This window comes from Myxocyprinus asiaticus, chromosome 14, assembly GCF_019703515.2.
Source record: "Myxocyprinus asiaticus isolate MX2 ecotype Aquarium Trade chromosome 14, UBuf_Myxa_2, whole genome shotgun sequence".
In the NCBI taxonomy this organism is placed as follows: Eukaryota; Metazoa; Chordata; class Actinopteri; order Cypriniformes; family Catostomidae; genus Myxocyprinus; species Myxocyprinus asiaticus.
Window position 1 is genome coordinate 19,418,756 of NC_059357.1, and position 15,893 is coordinate 19,434,648.

The window sequence follows — 15,893 nt, forward strand, 5'->3', positions numbered from 1 at the left end:
CCTGAGACACCCTATCCATTACATTTCACCATTTTATTTATTTATTTTTTGCTTTCCACTTGTGTTTTGTCATTAGTTGAGAACTCTCTACACCCACAACCAGCAGATGGTCCTCGTCCTTTTTTTTTCATCGACCATAATGTTTTCTTTCACTCTGTCCATTCCTTTTCTTCTAAACCAGCCCTTTTTCACTCCCACTGGCTCTTGTCCCCTCACCGCCTTTCATGAAGATACCTTACTGCACAACTTAAGCACTCTGACCTTCTCGTCGCTAAACGAACCATTTAAACTTTTGTTTGAGATTTAAAGTCTCTACAACTGTCAATTATAGCTCAAGTAGGCGATTTGAGCTTCTGGAAAAGTTGGACTCATGCTCATACACGCGCTGACTGAGGTGTATTATTGCTCGGAGAACGGTAATTAACCGCTCGCTTGTCAGTCCTTCAGAAACGCACTTGAAGACAGCGCTGAGAGTAAAAGGTGCATTTAAAACAACCGATAACTTCTCATTCATGTGGATATAGAGCTCGGACCTTCCCGTTTTGGATTCTGGAGATGATACTGTTGACTATTTGAACTAGGCTATGTGAAGCGAGCGTCGTTGTGGAGCACGTCATTTTCGGTCATTTTTGCGTGAGATTCGCGGACTGTGGAATCAATGTGGTGTTCGCCGGAAATACGTGTGGCCCGAAACTCACCTAAACGGTAGGTGTATTTCAAGTGTCGTGGTAAAAAGGTCACATTAAGTTTGAAATGTCAGCGAAACATAGGTGTGCCATTATATATTCAAACACTTATGCTGATAGCATCTGAAGTGTCGTATTGACAGATGCAGTTGATTTTTTGTTCGGTTAATTTAACGCGAGACAGGTGTTGATCGCACACCTTGCACACAGGCTGTCAAGCGTCGTAATTCAAATGATCTCGAGAAGAGGAATTCCTTCTGGACATACGGGTTGTAAACTTTTTGGCGAAAGAGCAAAATACTTGATCTCAAACATTTTTCAAAGACCATGCCAACAAATCACACTCGTTATCTGCCGGTGTGGCAACTGAAGAACCCCAAATGCTGCCTCAAGCAGTGGCATAGGTAAATTAGCCCCCGCCCCCCAGTCAATAATCAATCAAAACAAGCAAGGTTTATACATACACCATGATCAATGGAAACATGTAAATGCTTCATGAGGATACTTTCTGTAATTGCATTTTACTAGTAAAATTTTAATTTGAGCTCTACAATAAATTTTCTACTAGTAAAATTTCCAATTACAGAGCTATACAATTTATTTTTTACTACTAAGAATTCATAGGCGTACTTTAACTTTAAACTAAGTTTTTATTTTCTATTAAATGTCCTTAGTATAACTATTAATGTGTAAATTATTGTCCTACCTCTTCTAAAGCAGCGCATAGCAGCGTGTTGTCATTTGGCACCTGTAACTTTTCTCAGCGCTGTTAGGATGCACCAATCACAGTCGTTTGTAAGATTTTTAAAATTATTTTCTGGAGATTACATGGACGGATTTCCATTGGTATCTTATGCCCAATGAATTACAGAGCACAGCAATAGCATTTTTACTAGTAAAAACTCCAGTTAAAGAGATCTACAATTATTTTTTTACTAGTATGTATTATACTTATTTTGTGTATGTGTGTGTGTGTGTGTGTGTGTGTGTGTGTGTGTGTGTGTGTGTGTGTGAACAATTGTTTTATTGAATAATCAATTAAATACAAAAAGTATAAGTGCAGATAAGATTATTCATAACAAACCCGCCAAACCCCTGGTAGACTTCACAATGGTAGTAGCAGACAATGCTGGAAAAATAAAATACATAAATAAACAGAAAATAAATAACAACAGTAATAATAATAATAATAATAATAACAACAATAATAGTAATATTAATAATAATCACATAAAAAAAACAAAACATAAGAAATTAGGTAAGGATTTTACATTATCAAAAGCAATACTCCATGCTTCTAATGTCTTGGTTCTCACTCCATGTATACAAGCAGCTGATAGCTCCAATAAAATAATATCCAGAAGTGATAGGGCCCATGTACATCTGCACATTATGTGCGGAGGATTCCAACGATTAACTAGTTGTTGTTTTTTTACAGATATGAAGGAGGATAAGAGTAAATTTCTTTGCTGTGAAGACAGTGTGAGTTCAGAGAAATAATTTAGAAAGAATAGCTCTGGAGTCAAAAATATATCCCCTGTCCAACAAGTGTGATATGTCCTGAGCAAGCTGGGTCCAGAATGAGGACAATGTCAATCAAACTCTTCAATTGAAATACAGAGCTCTGCGATTACATTCTTACTTCTAAGTATTACAATTAAAGAGTTCTTTGATTGTAATTCAGTTATAGAGCTCTGCAATTAAACATCTTTAATGTGCTTTTTTTTTTTTTTTACTAGTAAATATACAATTGTAGAGCTCTGTAATTGGAATTCTTACTTGTAAAATGCAGTTAGATTTCTAATTGGAATTCTTACTAGTAGTAATTTAATTGTAGAGCTCTCTAATTTAAATCCTTACTAGTAAAAATTCAATTCAAGAGCTCCGTAATTAAAAATGAATGGGAGTCAATGGAAACAAGACAAGTTCATATTCAATTCTAGAGCTCTACAATTGGAGTTCTTACTAGTAAAAAGTGTATTATAGAGCTCTGTAACTGGAATTCTAACTAGTAGAAATGCAATTATGACGAGTAACTCTGGGAACATTCAAATATTTTTTGGCCTTCCGTAAGCAAGTGCTTGTTTCAGTGACAAAGAGGTGTGTATTGTTTGTGTTGTTGTATAAACTCTGATTATTTCATACTTCAGAATGACAAATTAAGGAAACTTGTTGAATCATACATATAATATTTTAGGGGTTAGTCTATGGAGAAAGTATGGCAATACAGAGTTATTTAGAGACCTGCATATGAGAGTAGTAGGTCAGTGTTAATGTGTTTACAGAATGAAGGAGCATGGGCAGAAGGCAGTCATTAAAGCAATAAATAACACATGTACACATCCTGTCATTCACATGCCCAGTTTACCTATAAAAACAGAAAATAAAACAAGCCCAAAACCGTTGTTTATAAAATTACAAAACACAAAAAAACAATATTTCCTCTCTCTTAAAATACAGTGTGTGGAAAGTAAGGTATTAAAGGGATGGTTCACCCAAAAATGAAAACTCTGGCATAATTTACTCCTCATGTTATTCCAAACCATTTCTTTCTTCCTTTGAACACAGAAGGATGTTAGGATGTATGTTAGTCTCAATCACTATTCACTTTCACTGCATCTTTTTCCATACAATGAAAGTGAATGGTGACTGAGGCTATCATGATGCCTAACATCTCATTTTGTGTTCCATGAAAGAAAGGAAAGTCATACTGGTTAGGTAAAACATGAGAGTGAGTAAATTATGACAGAATTTTCCCTTTAAGAACATAAAGAAACAAATGAGAATGCTGAGTTGTGAAATTAGTTGTGAACTCTTCATCCTTATTTGTTGCAACAAGGATATTAACCAGACAGGATCTTAAGCAGACGAAAGTTCTTTCTCAGACAGAAAGAAGAAAAATGCGGATGGAGCCAATCAGAAAGTGTTGGGGATAAGTGGAATGTGGAGCTCAGTGTGTGGTAGCTATTTTCAGATGTGGTTGGATAGGCTACAGATTTATCATCATTGGTACAGCATACTTATCCTTCATCAGAAACACCTGTACACATAAGCGTAGATTGTACCCCTCAGTCTTTGGAAGGGAGTTCAGATTGTTCAAATTAAACTCACAACACTGCCTGTACAGTATGCTGAATTTTTCCAGAAATTAGGAAGAGGCAAAAAGGATTTTATGAGAAAGAGAAGGGTCAGTGATTATAAATGGGTAAAAATGACCTCTGTCTGTCAAGGAAATGCATTTCAGAAGGAATTTAAGCAGCATCCTTTTATGAAAAATAGCTTTTCTGTTTTCAGTTTTTCTCTATTAAAGGGATCATATCAACATTTTCGTAATAAACAAATTTGTTCAGATTGGAGAGGATATATACTTAAGGCCATACATCTGCAATAATTGATTTGACTGGCATGTTTTGTGACAGCGTGAAACAGTAATAGATCCAGAGGCTGATTTTAAGCACTAAATAGAAAATCTTATAAAGATGTTATTTATAAAACAGGCTTAAGGTTTTTGCTAGCGTGGAGCTAAGAATCGCGGTGGGAGAGCCTGGAGTGTTTGTCTAAGGTGGCTTTTGTCTGAAAGATCATAGATTACGCTTGTCATGGGGGTGGTAGTAGAGGGTTCAGATCAAAGATATGTGTGTATGCGTGTATGCGTGGGTTCCCGTGAGGTAGGACTGTAGAGTTAGATTGTATAAGATCAGGTGAAAACATACGGGTTCATTGTGTTTGTGTTGAGGAGCTTGAAGTTTGTTGGCGTGAGGTTGGAGATAGAGAGCTCATTTTTTGAGTGTGTGCCATGGCGAGTGTATAAGGTGAGGAGAGAAAGTGTAGGGCCACTCGATGGGTCTGGATGGCAGTTTTTGTGAAGCATGTCATTGCTGCAAATGGAGCGTGCTGATGAAGTGCTTCTGCATGTCGGCCAGCGACTACCGATATGTCTTCTGCGCGTGTGTGTGCCTGCCCCACTGTTTGTGTTCGAGCTCCAAAGCAAACATGCACATTAACCGACAAGACTTCCTCTCAAAGAGCACACGTTCACATGTACTGCACCCTTTTCAATTAAGTGCACACACACACACACACACACACATACTGCCTTCAACCACAAAAATGTATAGGCTTAGGCTGTTTTAAGATGTTTTGGGGTCAAAGATGTGACGCCTTCTTATTCTGACCATCTTTATTTTTGTCTTTTTTTAAAAATGGTTAAAATGTTTTTGAAAGTAGCATGTGTATGTAGTACCTTTAAAATAAGTGTAACTACTTCCATGCTTTTTAGGTAGGTAATTTTTACACATTTAAAGTGTTAAAATAAAGGCTGTGAATCTATTATTTTTAAAAAAAAAATGAATTAAGTTTTCTGTGATTAATCGTGATTAATCATAGTACATGGTACATTAAAACAAACATTTAAATATAAAATATAAACATAAATATAATTACTTTATACTTTGTCTCAAAGAAATTTGTTAGTCATCATTTATTGTAATTATTTAATTTTGTACATGATAATTAGTTGATTAGACTAATTTCTATTGGTTTATCTTTGATACAAGTATATGTATACATGCCTTAAAATCAGTGGACATGCTGTAATTAAAAGTTGGGCAAAATCTTGCGTTGTTCTGTAGACTTTTTTTTTTATCAAGTGGGCAAATTCAATTAATATCAAACTTTATTGGCATGAGAAACTTAAGTGTACATTGCCAACACATTATTAGACACTATGAATTCAGATACAAACCAATTTAATGCTCAAGTTAAATTTGCTGAAGTTTAAAATAACTATTATTTTCTCAAGTTGCCATTCAGTCTCTATCATGCACATGCTGGGTCTCTCTCACATGGTTTCGCTTTTGACTGTGGTTTAGATAACATGAGCATTTTTGGGCAATGCAGAGATATAGCAGCTTGCCCGTATCTCTCCCATACCTGGCTCACCACTTGCGGGTGAAGACTCCATTCTCTGCTCAGTAAATCTACTCCTATGTTTATTATACCGGGGTCATGAGTCGTATGTAAAGAATAAGCATGCACTGCTCCACACAATCAGTTTCTGTGCTAGGATGTGCAGTTGAGTCAAGCATGTACCTCCTGGAAATGTATATATGTCAACAGAAAGTGGAGAAAAGCATTAGTGAAGTTTAAGGAAGTGAAAAAACGGATACTGCATTAATTGCGTTAATTTTTTTAACACGTTAAACAGTCAACTATTAATTGTGGAAAATAACATGTTAGCCTAAATTCCCAGTGCTAGTTAAAATATAATGTGGTGCAACCATCCAGCCATAGCTTCTCTTTTCAAAATCTATTTAACTTCACTCAAAAAGTTTTTCAACTTTAATGTTATCATATTTAGCATAATTTCATAACTGTTCTTTATTAATGAACAAAACTCCAATGCATTTTCATTGTTATTTCCATCATGAAGTTCGTTTCATGATAAATCATGTAGTGTAACCGACAATGTTGTACCAAACACAAAAGTGTTCAAGGACCAGAAGTGATATTATATAGCAGCATGAAAAAGACCCCTGGATACACTTTGAAGATCATTACCACTCAAAATAATTACCTTTTAAACTGCTGGTGTGTTGTTGTTGCCAAAATCGACCATCATGTGGATATGACATCAAAAAGACACTTAAAAGTGTGTTTTATTAACAAACAAAAAAAATGTGTGGGAAGAATGCATTTTAAGCTTACGTGGCCTATTCTTTTGCCTGTAAATTTGACCGAATAAAAAATAATAATAATAATAATTATGCGGTGCGTCCAAATGTCAAGTGGTGTGACCATTGCTGAACATTGTTCAAGATGAATATATGCCCTGGTTTTCAACTCTCTATATTTTCACTCCTTCATCCGTCAACAACATGCATAGATTTAGTGCTGCATGTTTTTATATCTTGACATTTTGCAGTTTATGAGACAGTAGGACTGTCAAGTGCATAAAATACAATTCTACCTACATCATGCGTGTGTGAAAGAACACCTGATGACACATCTGTCTTCGAACATACCTGAATGTATCATCATGAGACACGCACTTTCTACACCCAAGCCCCTTTAAACAAGTAAATTTGCATATATCAGAACAAACAGCCACGATAAAGCCTCATTTTCACATAGCACACCTGCTTTGATGTTCAACGTAAACAGGAAGTTTGTACTTATACACTGAGTTCTCCATGTTCTGGCATGCATACGTATGGACTTGGTGGCATTCTTTTCCTGTGTGTGCCTGCAGGCTCAATTGCGCATTATGTGTATGTCAGTGAACGTGTTCGCCTGGCTTAAGTGTTGTTAGAAAACAGTGTCCGGGGCGGGGCAATGTTATTACGAGTGTCACAAGTAGTAATTTTTCACTTCACGTCAGCCTTCCTGTCCACCCACTCTAACCCTATGAGCCTAATGATTATACCCCCCAAACGAACAATCATTTATTCTGTGTACAGTTTACGGTGTATCCCCCCCCCCCCCCCATCACTGACATTCTAAGAATTCTTCTTTTCTTTAACTCTCCTGCTCTGTAGGTGCCTCTCCCACCCCCATCACACAGCACAATAACAACAGGACTGACGAGGGATTTGCACCTTGCCTTAACATTGGACAGTTTGACCATGTCCACTTCTTTGCAGTACTGTTGACTATAAGACTACAAACCAAAACTCTCTTGTCAGATACAGTACTAGCTCCAGAACATATTCTTTTTATTTTTGGCTTTTTGCCACTTTTTATTTTGGAGGACAGTATTGATCATGTTGACATAGGACAGGAAATGAGGTTGGAGAGAGGGGGAACGTAATAAGGAAATGTCACAACTTCAAACAATAAGTCACCCTTTAGGGCATCAGAGCTCCATGTGTTGGAGCTTCCTGAAGTTTGCACCCATTTTTCTATAAATTTGTTCACTGTCTTTTGTTTGTTTCTTACTTTATAGTGGCCCCAAAAAGTATTTGGACACTTTTGGAAAGCCATACTTAAAGGAATAGTTCACCCAAAAATGAAAGTTCTCTCATTATTTACTCACTCTCATGCCATTCCAGATGTGTATGACTTTCTGTCTTCTGCAGAATACAAATAACGATTTAAGGAGAATATTTCAGCTCTGTAGGTCCTTACAATGCAAGCGAATGGTGGCCAGAACTTTAAAGGTCCAAAAAGCATATAAAGGCAAAATAAAAGTAATCCATAAAACCCCAGTGGTTTATTCCACCCAGTGGTGTGAGTAAATGATGAGAGAATTTTCATTTGTGGGTGAACTATTCCTTTAAAAGTATGAATTTCATTGCATTAGGTTAAAAAAATAAATAAATAAAAATCAATCAAACCAAATCATCATCTGCAAATAAGTAGATATTTTCTCAGAACTACACTCCATTCTCAAAACCCAAGCAGATTTAAAATAGGTGTACTGTAGTTCATCACTAATATGGACATGTTCCACTAAGTTACTAAAACTGAGACTACCAGAAAGCTTTCAAAAACTATTTTGTCTTAATATATATATATATATATATATATATATATATATATATATATATATATATATATATATATATATATATATATATATATATATATATATATAAATTAAGATTTTTTTTAATTCATTTTTTTTTTCACATTTTAGAACAATAGTAAAGTCATCAAAACTATGGAATAACATAAATGGAACTATGGAAATTATGTTGTGACTAAACAAAATCCAAAATAAATCAAAACTGTGTTATATTTTAGCATCTTCAAAGTAGTCACCCTTTGCCCAGAATTTGCAGACATGTACTCTTGACATTTTCTCAACCAACTTCTTGAGGAATCACCCTGGGATGCTTTTTAAACAGTATTGAATTCCCATCTATGTTGGGCACTTATTGGCTGCTTTTCTTTATTATTTGGTCCAAGTTATCAATTTCAAAAACTTTTTTTTTTAATTAAATTTTAGTTTTATAATGAAATAAATTAATATGGTGGCACAATTATATTTTTGTCTACAAAACTAATTTCAAACATTTAAGCATACGCCTTCAGATCAAAAGATTTTTAAGATCATGAGAAACATTTCAGTCAAGTGTTTCAAAACTTTTGACCAGTAGTGTGTGTATATATTTATATATATATATACAAGATGTATTCATTCAATTATTTACATGCTAACAAAATTGTGCTTTTGCTATCTTTATAATAAATGTCACTTGGTTTGATATTTGGTTATATAATGCAAAAATATGTATACATTTTTAGTGTGTCTAAAGTGCGTCAGGAAGGGCATCCGGCGTAAAACCTGTGACAAGTCAAATATGCGGATCACAGATGGTCTGCTGTGGCGACCCCTAACGGGTGCAGCCGAAAGAAGAAGAAGTGTGTCTAAAGTGTCCAAATACTTTCTTGGGCCACTGTATGTATATTACTCAAATTTTACATTTTGACAAAAATCTAAAATACCATGCAAGTGCCAATATTGAGACAAAGCTCACATTGGTTAGTTTGGTTGTGTGATGTTTTTGCTTCCACCTGGTGGTTAACAGTACTGTGCGAGTGCTTGCTGAAATGTTTATCATACATCGGTGTGGTTTTACTCTAGCCCCCACTAAATAAACACATAACTCACTACCACTGGGCTAGTAACCACCCAGATGCTTGTCTTACAGAGAAAACTGCTGAACTTTGCTGTTCCTGTCAGTAAATTAACCAAATCTCTGAGGTATTCCCATTACCATTCCCAAGTGTGTGAATGTGGGACCATCAGGTCAAACATATGGAAAAAGGATGCAGGAAAGCATGACAGAAAAACTAACAAACAAAAAAAGATGTGCTTTTGGAGCAATTAAAGTATTAGTTTACCCAAAAATGAAAATGCTGTAATCATTTACTCAGCCTCATGTTGTACCAAACCATATGACTTTCTTTTTTCTGTGGAACAAAAGGAGTTATTTAGCAGAATTTCCCAGCTGCTTTTTACATGAAAGTGAAGCAACCAGTCTACTTTCATGGTACTTTAATTGTGCTTTTTGTCCTTTCTTGGAGCTTGACAGCTATTCACTTTCATGGTATGGAAAAAAATCAGCTTGGAAATAAATCCTTTTGTGATCCGAGGAAGAAAGAAAGTCATATAGGTTTGGAAAAACATGAGGATGGGTAAGTTATGAATTTTAATTTATGGGTGAACTATCCTTTAAACAATCAGAGCATTATTTTGAAGCCTAATGCAGCATTGTCCTCTGAATGTCAATTTATTCTTTAGCTCTCCACAAACAATAAAGCTGCATATTTCTGTTTCCCTCAGTCATGCTCATGGTGTTTTAACTTGTAAGTGGTGAAATTTACAACCTTTTCTACATATACAAGAGTTATTTGTGGCTTCATGTTAAACTAGGCCAGAACCAGACCAACATTGTTAATGGCTTTATTTCAAACTAAGCTTTGCCAGACATGGGCTAGCCAGTGACCTCATGTCTGTGCTGACCAACCAGCAGGCGATATTGAAGCATGTTTGCAGTCGCACACTTCCTGTACACAGAGACATGATTGCTGCTTAAAATGTTGCATCTTTTTGCACTGGCATATGCTGAAGCAGTAAAGCCATAGTTTTACAGTTTTTGGCTTATTTTACCTTATTTTAATGAGACGGCATTCAGCCCATTCTAAATGCAGTTTGTGGTGTAATCTTAAAGGGTTAGGTTACCTAGAAATTAAAATTCTTTAAAAATTCACTCACCATCATGTTGTTCCAAACCTTGGATGACATTCTTCCGTGGAACATAAAAGACGTTTGTTAGCCTAAGCGACAATTAACTTTTGTTGTATAGAAAATAAATGCATAGAAAGTGAATGGTGATGAGTCAGAAATTAATGGAGGCTTAGAGCAAAAATGCCACTTAATTTGACAACGTGCCTTTGGAATTCAAAATGTGGGGGCAAAATTAATAAATTTTCGAATGGACTTTTAGGGTCCTATTTTAAGAACGCTAGAGCTAAGTGCAGCGCAATGCCATAAGTCATACACGCAAAGTCAATGGGCATGGCCAGGAAGTTTTTTTTTGTGTGTGCGTGCAAGCATGTGCGAAGTCTAGGCGCATGTGTGTTTGGCGAAATATCTTGCGCAAAGCGCTTATAGACTGGGTCAAGAGCAATTTAATTCTGAGGTTCTTCTCCAGTTATTCCACCATCTGCGTCCTATTATATAATCCATTGCCTGTCAAGCACCAGAGATATAAATAAAGACAGCACAAGCATAAGAAGTTGGTAGTGTAAATGGACTGTATGCAATCAATTAGAAGAATAGAAATATGGACTCACATTCTTTTGTGCATTAAATGCAACCTTGTTGTATGTCAGGTATATTTCTATGACAGTGACACGCTCCTTTTAAACACATGGAGACTGTGATTCTCCTCAGGATTTGAATTTACACTTCGTTAAATTATAGAGAATGTAAGTATTATTAATAATAACAAATCATAGCTAGTATTAATAGCGATTGTATCGGAATGCGCTTCACTTCTACATCGATTTTGATTTGAAAAATGTAATTCATTTATTGAAACACAAAATTAAATCAAAAATATTTTAAAATTCAAATCACTCTTCAAACAATACAAAAATATAATCAAAATAGTGAAGTAGTAAAAAAATCATACCAAATCCAAACCTTTGGTATGATTACAACAGAAGGAAAAATACCAATACAAATTAGATCATAAATACAATTGTAAACATAAACATAATAATAGTAATAATAATAAATAACAAATAAACCATGACCTAAAGATAGTTTAACAGAAATCTCATAAATATTTGTTTCATATGGCTACAACAATGATCGTCATTGACATAATTTGAAAATCCACTGTATTTTCAGAGTTTGGACATGGACTTTATTACCAACTGCTGGTGAAATCTCCAAACTGCAAATGCAGGAACTGAGTTTGGACTTTGCACTGAGATAAGACCTGCTTTTGAAACATCTTAGCGCAATGACCTATTTCTCAGGTAAATAATAAACTGTGCTTTGCGCCACTTCAGTTACATACAATACACCCACAGTTTGTGTGGATACACGCAAGATAGCGCAAACACTCCCGCCCACACCCTTTTGTGCTTTGCGCTGGCACAAAAATTGCACTTAGAATTAACGCTCTCATGATAATTGGATAAGGCGTTGCGCACGAGCTTAGGGCAGTATTATTAGTATTTCTTAATATTGTATTGTAGGCCTGGTTATTATAGTTAAAATTCTACCTAATTATTTAGATTTCAATAAATTTATTAAATGTAATTATTTGAAATAAAAAGTCGACACATTGTGTGTTTAATATGGTTAGAAAAAATGCCTGTAAAATAGTAAAACATGTCCCTGAAAATCAACCATAAATATAACCATTTATTAAAAAACATAATTTCTGACACTGATGGTGACTGAGGCTAACTTACTGCCTAACATCTCCTTTTGTGTTCACTGACCAAAATAAATTTTATATATATATATATATATATATATATATATATATATATATATATATATATCTATGAGAGCGAGTAAATGTTGACAGAATTTTCATTTTTGGATGAACTATCCATTGAACTCTTCTTCCTCTTTTCCTCATTCTTCTTCGAACGCTTTCTAATTGAACTCTTTTTTATATCAATTTCTTTGTAGTTGACACGTCTTGGGAGTGATGCACTGGCTTCCCCTGGTTGCCATGGTGATCGCCTCGGCCCTGCCTTTCCCTCAAAGTCCTGTGCCCAGGCTTGTTGCCGCGACGATAGAGCCTGGCAGAAACAACAGCAACAGCAGCATGCTGGTCAACTCATCAATGTACAACAACTCCCATGATGTTACTCCTCACAACAACAGTAGCAATTTGAACTACAGCAGACATGACAAAGCTCCTCATAGAACATTTGATACACATGAACAGAGTGAAGTAATGAACAGCACATTTACATATGAGGAGAACCATATATCCAACAGTAGAGCAAACCAAGAAAACCTTTTAACAGAACACATTTTTTTCAACACCACAAAAAAACAGGACCACACCGGTGGAGGTAGGACTACCAGAGTAGATGCCTCCAGGTCATATGAACACAGGGAATATGAATCGCAAAAAAATTCGGCTGAAAAAGCCAGTCCAGATGGTTTCCAAAGCAACAACATTCTCAAAGACTATAAACTTAGCCATGAAGAAAGCACTATTGGAGCAGAGGACTCTCTTAAAGATGACAGGAACACAGGAAGTAAGCTGAAAGATGAGGTTCTTGATGGTTCTAAGAAGACAAAAATCTCTCTGGAGATGATTCCAATCCAGGAAGATTCACAATCGGATGGTAGCAGCAATGGAGGAACACTGGGGGAGCAAGATGGAGGTAGCGCTGAGGTGATGGCAATGAACACACTAGAGGAAGTAAAACTTGGAGCTAAACTTGGCATAGGGTTAGATGACGTAGGCGTACGGGAAGAAGATCAGATGCTTTTACTGGACGCCCATCCCCGGGTTCTCTTCTCCCCTGCCCTTTCCCCACCCAAACACCCACCTTTGCTCTTAATGCTGGAGTTAGGCTTGCTGGCTGATGATTTAGAGGAAAACCACTTTATGGACTTAACCCCATCCAGAGAGGGAGGTGACCGAGAGTCATACAGAAACTTACTGTTGGGTCTCTCTGACTCTGATGGCCCCTCTTCATCATTCACATCCTCCCACGACCCAAACACACTAGTCCGCCGCAAGCGGTATATCAGCCACAGCACACAAGGCCGTGAACGCTCAGTATGTGAGGCCGAAAACAAGTGGGTGACGGATAAGAAGACTGCAATAGACCAGCTGAGAAAAACAGTCTCGGTGCTGCCAGAGATACAGACCCAGACAGGCCCACTAAAGCAGTACTTTTTTGAAACGAGGTGCCGCAAGCCGTCTCAGCAGGGTACAGGAGAAGGGCAAGGGGTGGAGGGGGCCGGCTGCTTGGGGGTGGATAAGAGACACTGGATGAGCAAGTGTGAAACCAAGCAGTCGTATGTGCGCGCGCTTACCTCAGATGAGAATAAGAGAGTAGGCTGGAGGTGGATCCGTATTGACTCGTCCTGTGTGTGTGTGCTGCTCACTAGAGGAACATACAACACCGAGAGGGGAAGGGAGCGAGAAGGGAGAAGGTACAGATAATTTGGACTGTCTGTCTCTTTTCATCCAGCGCACACATTCCTCACAGTCTGCCCACAGTTTGTGAGGGGAATTTATTTTCTAGATGTCCCTGCATATCACTCAAAATCTCATCACTGTACCCCAGTGTCCCGCTGAGGGATAGTTCACACAAAAATTTAAATTCTGTCATGTTTACTAGCCCTTATGTTGCTTGAATGCCAATGATTTCTTTTCTTCAGTGGTTCACAAAAGGAGACGTTTAGGAAGATGGGAGGTGGAATGGTGATCCACACTGTCAAGCTCTAAAAAGGACAAAACAATACCATAAAATTAAGCCAAACTTGTTTGCTATATTCCAAATCTTCTAAAGTCTTATGCTAATTTAGGTTGTAATTCATGTAACATTTTGCCTTGTGTCTTTAGCTCTCACCATAGCTCATTTTAAGTCCAAAAGAAAAAAGAAATCATATGGGTTTGAAGTGACAAAAGGAGCCTGATCTCATGAAAATAATGATTGTTGTGACATTTTTGCAATATGATATTATGTGTTTTATTACATGTATAACCAAATAGGTATAGTTGCAGCCCAGAGACTTCCAAATAGGGGTGGGATCTCCAAAGAGGGTGGAGTTACTCCATATGGGGGCGAGGTTAATCCAAAAAGGGATAGTGCCAACTCCAAAAGGGGGCATCACTTCCAGTCACGGTTAGATTTAGGGAAAGGGTTAGGTTAGGGTCTCCCTAACCTCCCGGTTTGAAGCTCCCGCCCCTTTTTGGAGCTCTATCGCCAGCTATTTCCTTCTCCGTATAATGGCAGTTCTGAGGTGAAATGCCCACTGTGTGGTGCTAAAAGAGAGCAAAGGTTAATGCTCTATCGGTTGCTGAATCAAGAAAACCTACCTCCCTACCCTCAACCTTAAACCTAAAACTAACCAATAAAAAGCAAATGATACATGAAAAACGCAACTGCTAAATCAACCACATGATTTTGTGGTGCTTCTACTACATTGTTGACTCGCATGCTCTTCAAGTGTAACAGGTGAGCTACCACGCAACTTCATCGCATTTGAACAAGTTTGTAAATGTACTGTAGTTGGTTATGTAAAGCAAATATTATAATGGATCACAAGTCATGCACTAAAGTGATTTGATGTCATAAGATAGCATTGTGTAAGGAACAGTGCGAAAAGGACGTGTTTATGAAATGATATTCTGACATTTTCCTCTTGATTTGTGTGAGACTAAAAGTAATTGTTTTAGTGCCTTAAGTGTTCATTACACAATAAGCCATGTAAAAGTAATTTTGCTAGAATGTTGGCATAATAATATGAGACCAGGTAACATTTTTGTGTGAACTATACCTTTAAAATTACCTTTCCACTCTGCTGTCATCCATCTGGTCTACTGTATCCCTCCTTAGGCCAGTTTGTTAACTATATACTCACCCAAACAAGAAAACCTCAATGATTTTGGTCAGATTGAATTTTTGTTTTCTCAACATTCTTTTCTGATACTGTTTTACAGTACATTTGTTTTATTGTATCTATAGTATATAAACAATAAGTTATTACTTTTTAAGTAGTATGTAAGCATAAGTACTTGATATTAATATATTTCTTTATAAATGCACAATATGTGAAACATATACATCAATGCAAGTACGCATACCTGTATATGTGTATTTATAACAACAAAAAGTTAAGGACTTGTTATTGGCCAGCATAATTTTTTATTTGAGATGAAGGCTTTCTCAGGATGTGTGACCTTCAGTTGCCTGCCACAAAACATGTGCCTCATGGATTTCAGAATCGTTTAATCTTGGAATTATTGTTCACCCATGTACCATTCACACTGACAACTGACATTACAGAAATATACAAAATGGGTGTTGGATGAAAAGAATGTCAGAAGACCTGTTTACTGACTGGATTAAAAAAAGCATGGAATTCAGCTGTACGTGGGTTTGATGTCATTTTTCACATTGAGTCCTTGTAATAAAGTATTACTTGTTATCTTTGTAAGGTAGATAGTTTTGTATATGAAAATAAATTTTTTATTGTAGATG

The 15,893-nt window shown here is 36.6% G+C and overlaps 1 protein-coding gene across 1 annotated transcript; it reads left to right on the top strand.

Annotated features, from left to right (window-relative positions):
• The first annotated feature begins 239 nt into the window (after positions 1-239).
• LOC127451604 (uncharacterized) lies at positions 240-15,893 on the top strand. The gene is made up of 2 exons (XM_051716402.1): positions 240-705; positions 12,349-15,893. The coding sequence occupies exon 2, from the start codon at positions 12,368-12,370 to the stop codon at positions 13,847-13,849; it is 1,482 nt and encodes a 493-aa protein (XP_051572362.1). The 5' UTR covers positions 240-705; positions 12,349-12,367; the 3' UTR covers positions 13,850-15,893.

Coding starts and splice junctions, on each gene's coding strand:
- LOC127451604 (XM_051716402.1), top strand. CDS start 12,368: ATGCACTGGCTTCCCCTGGTTGCCATGGTGATCGCCTCGGCCCTGCCT.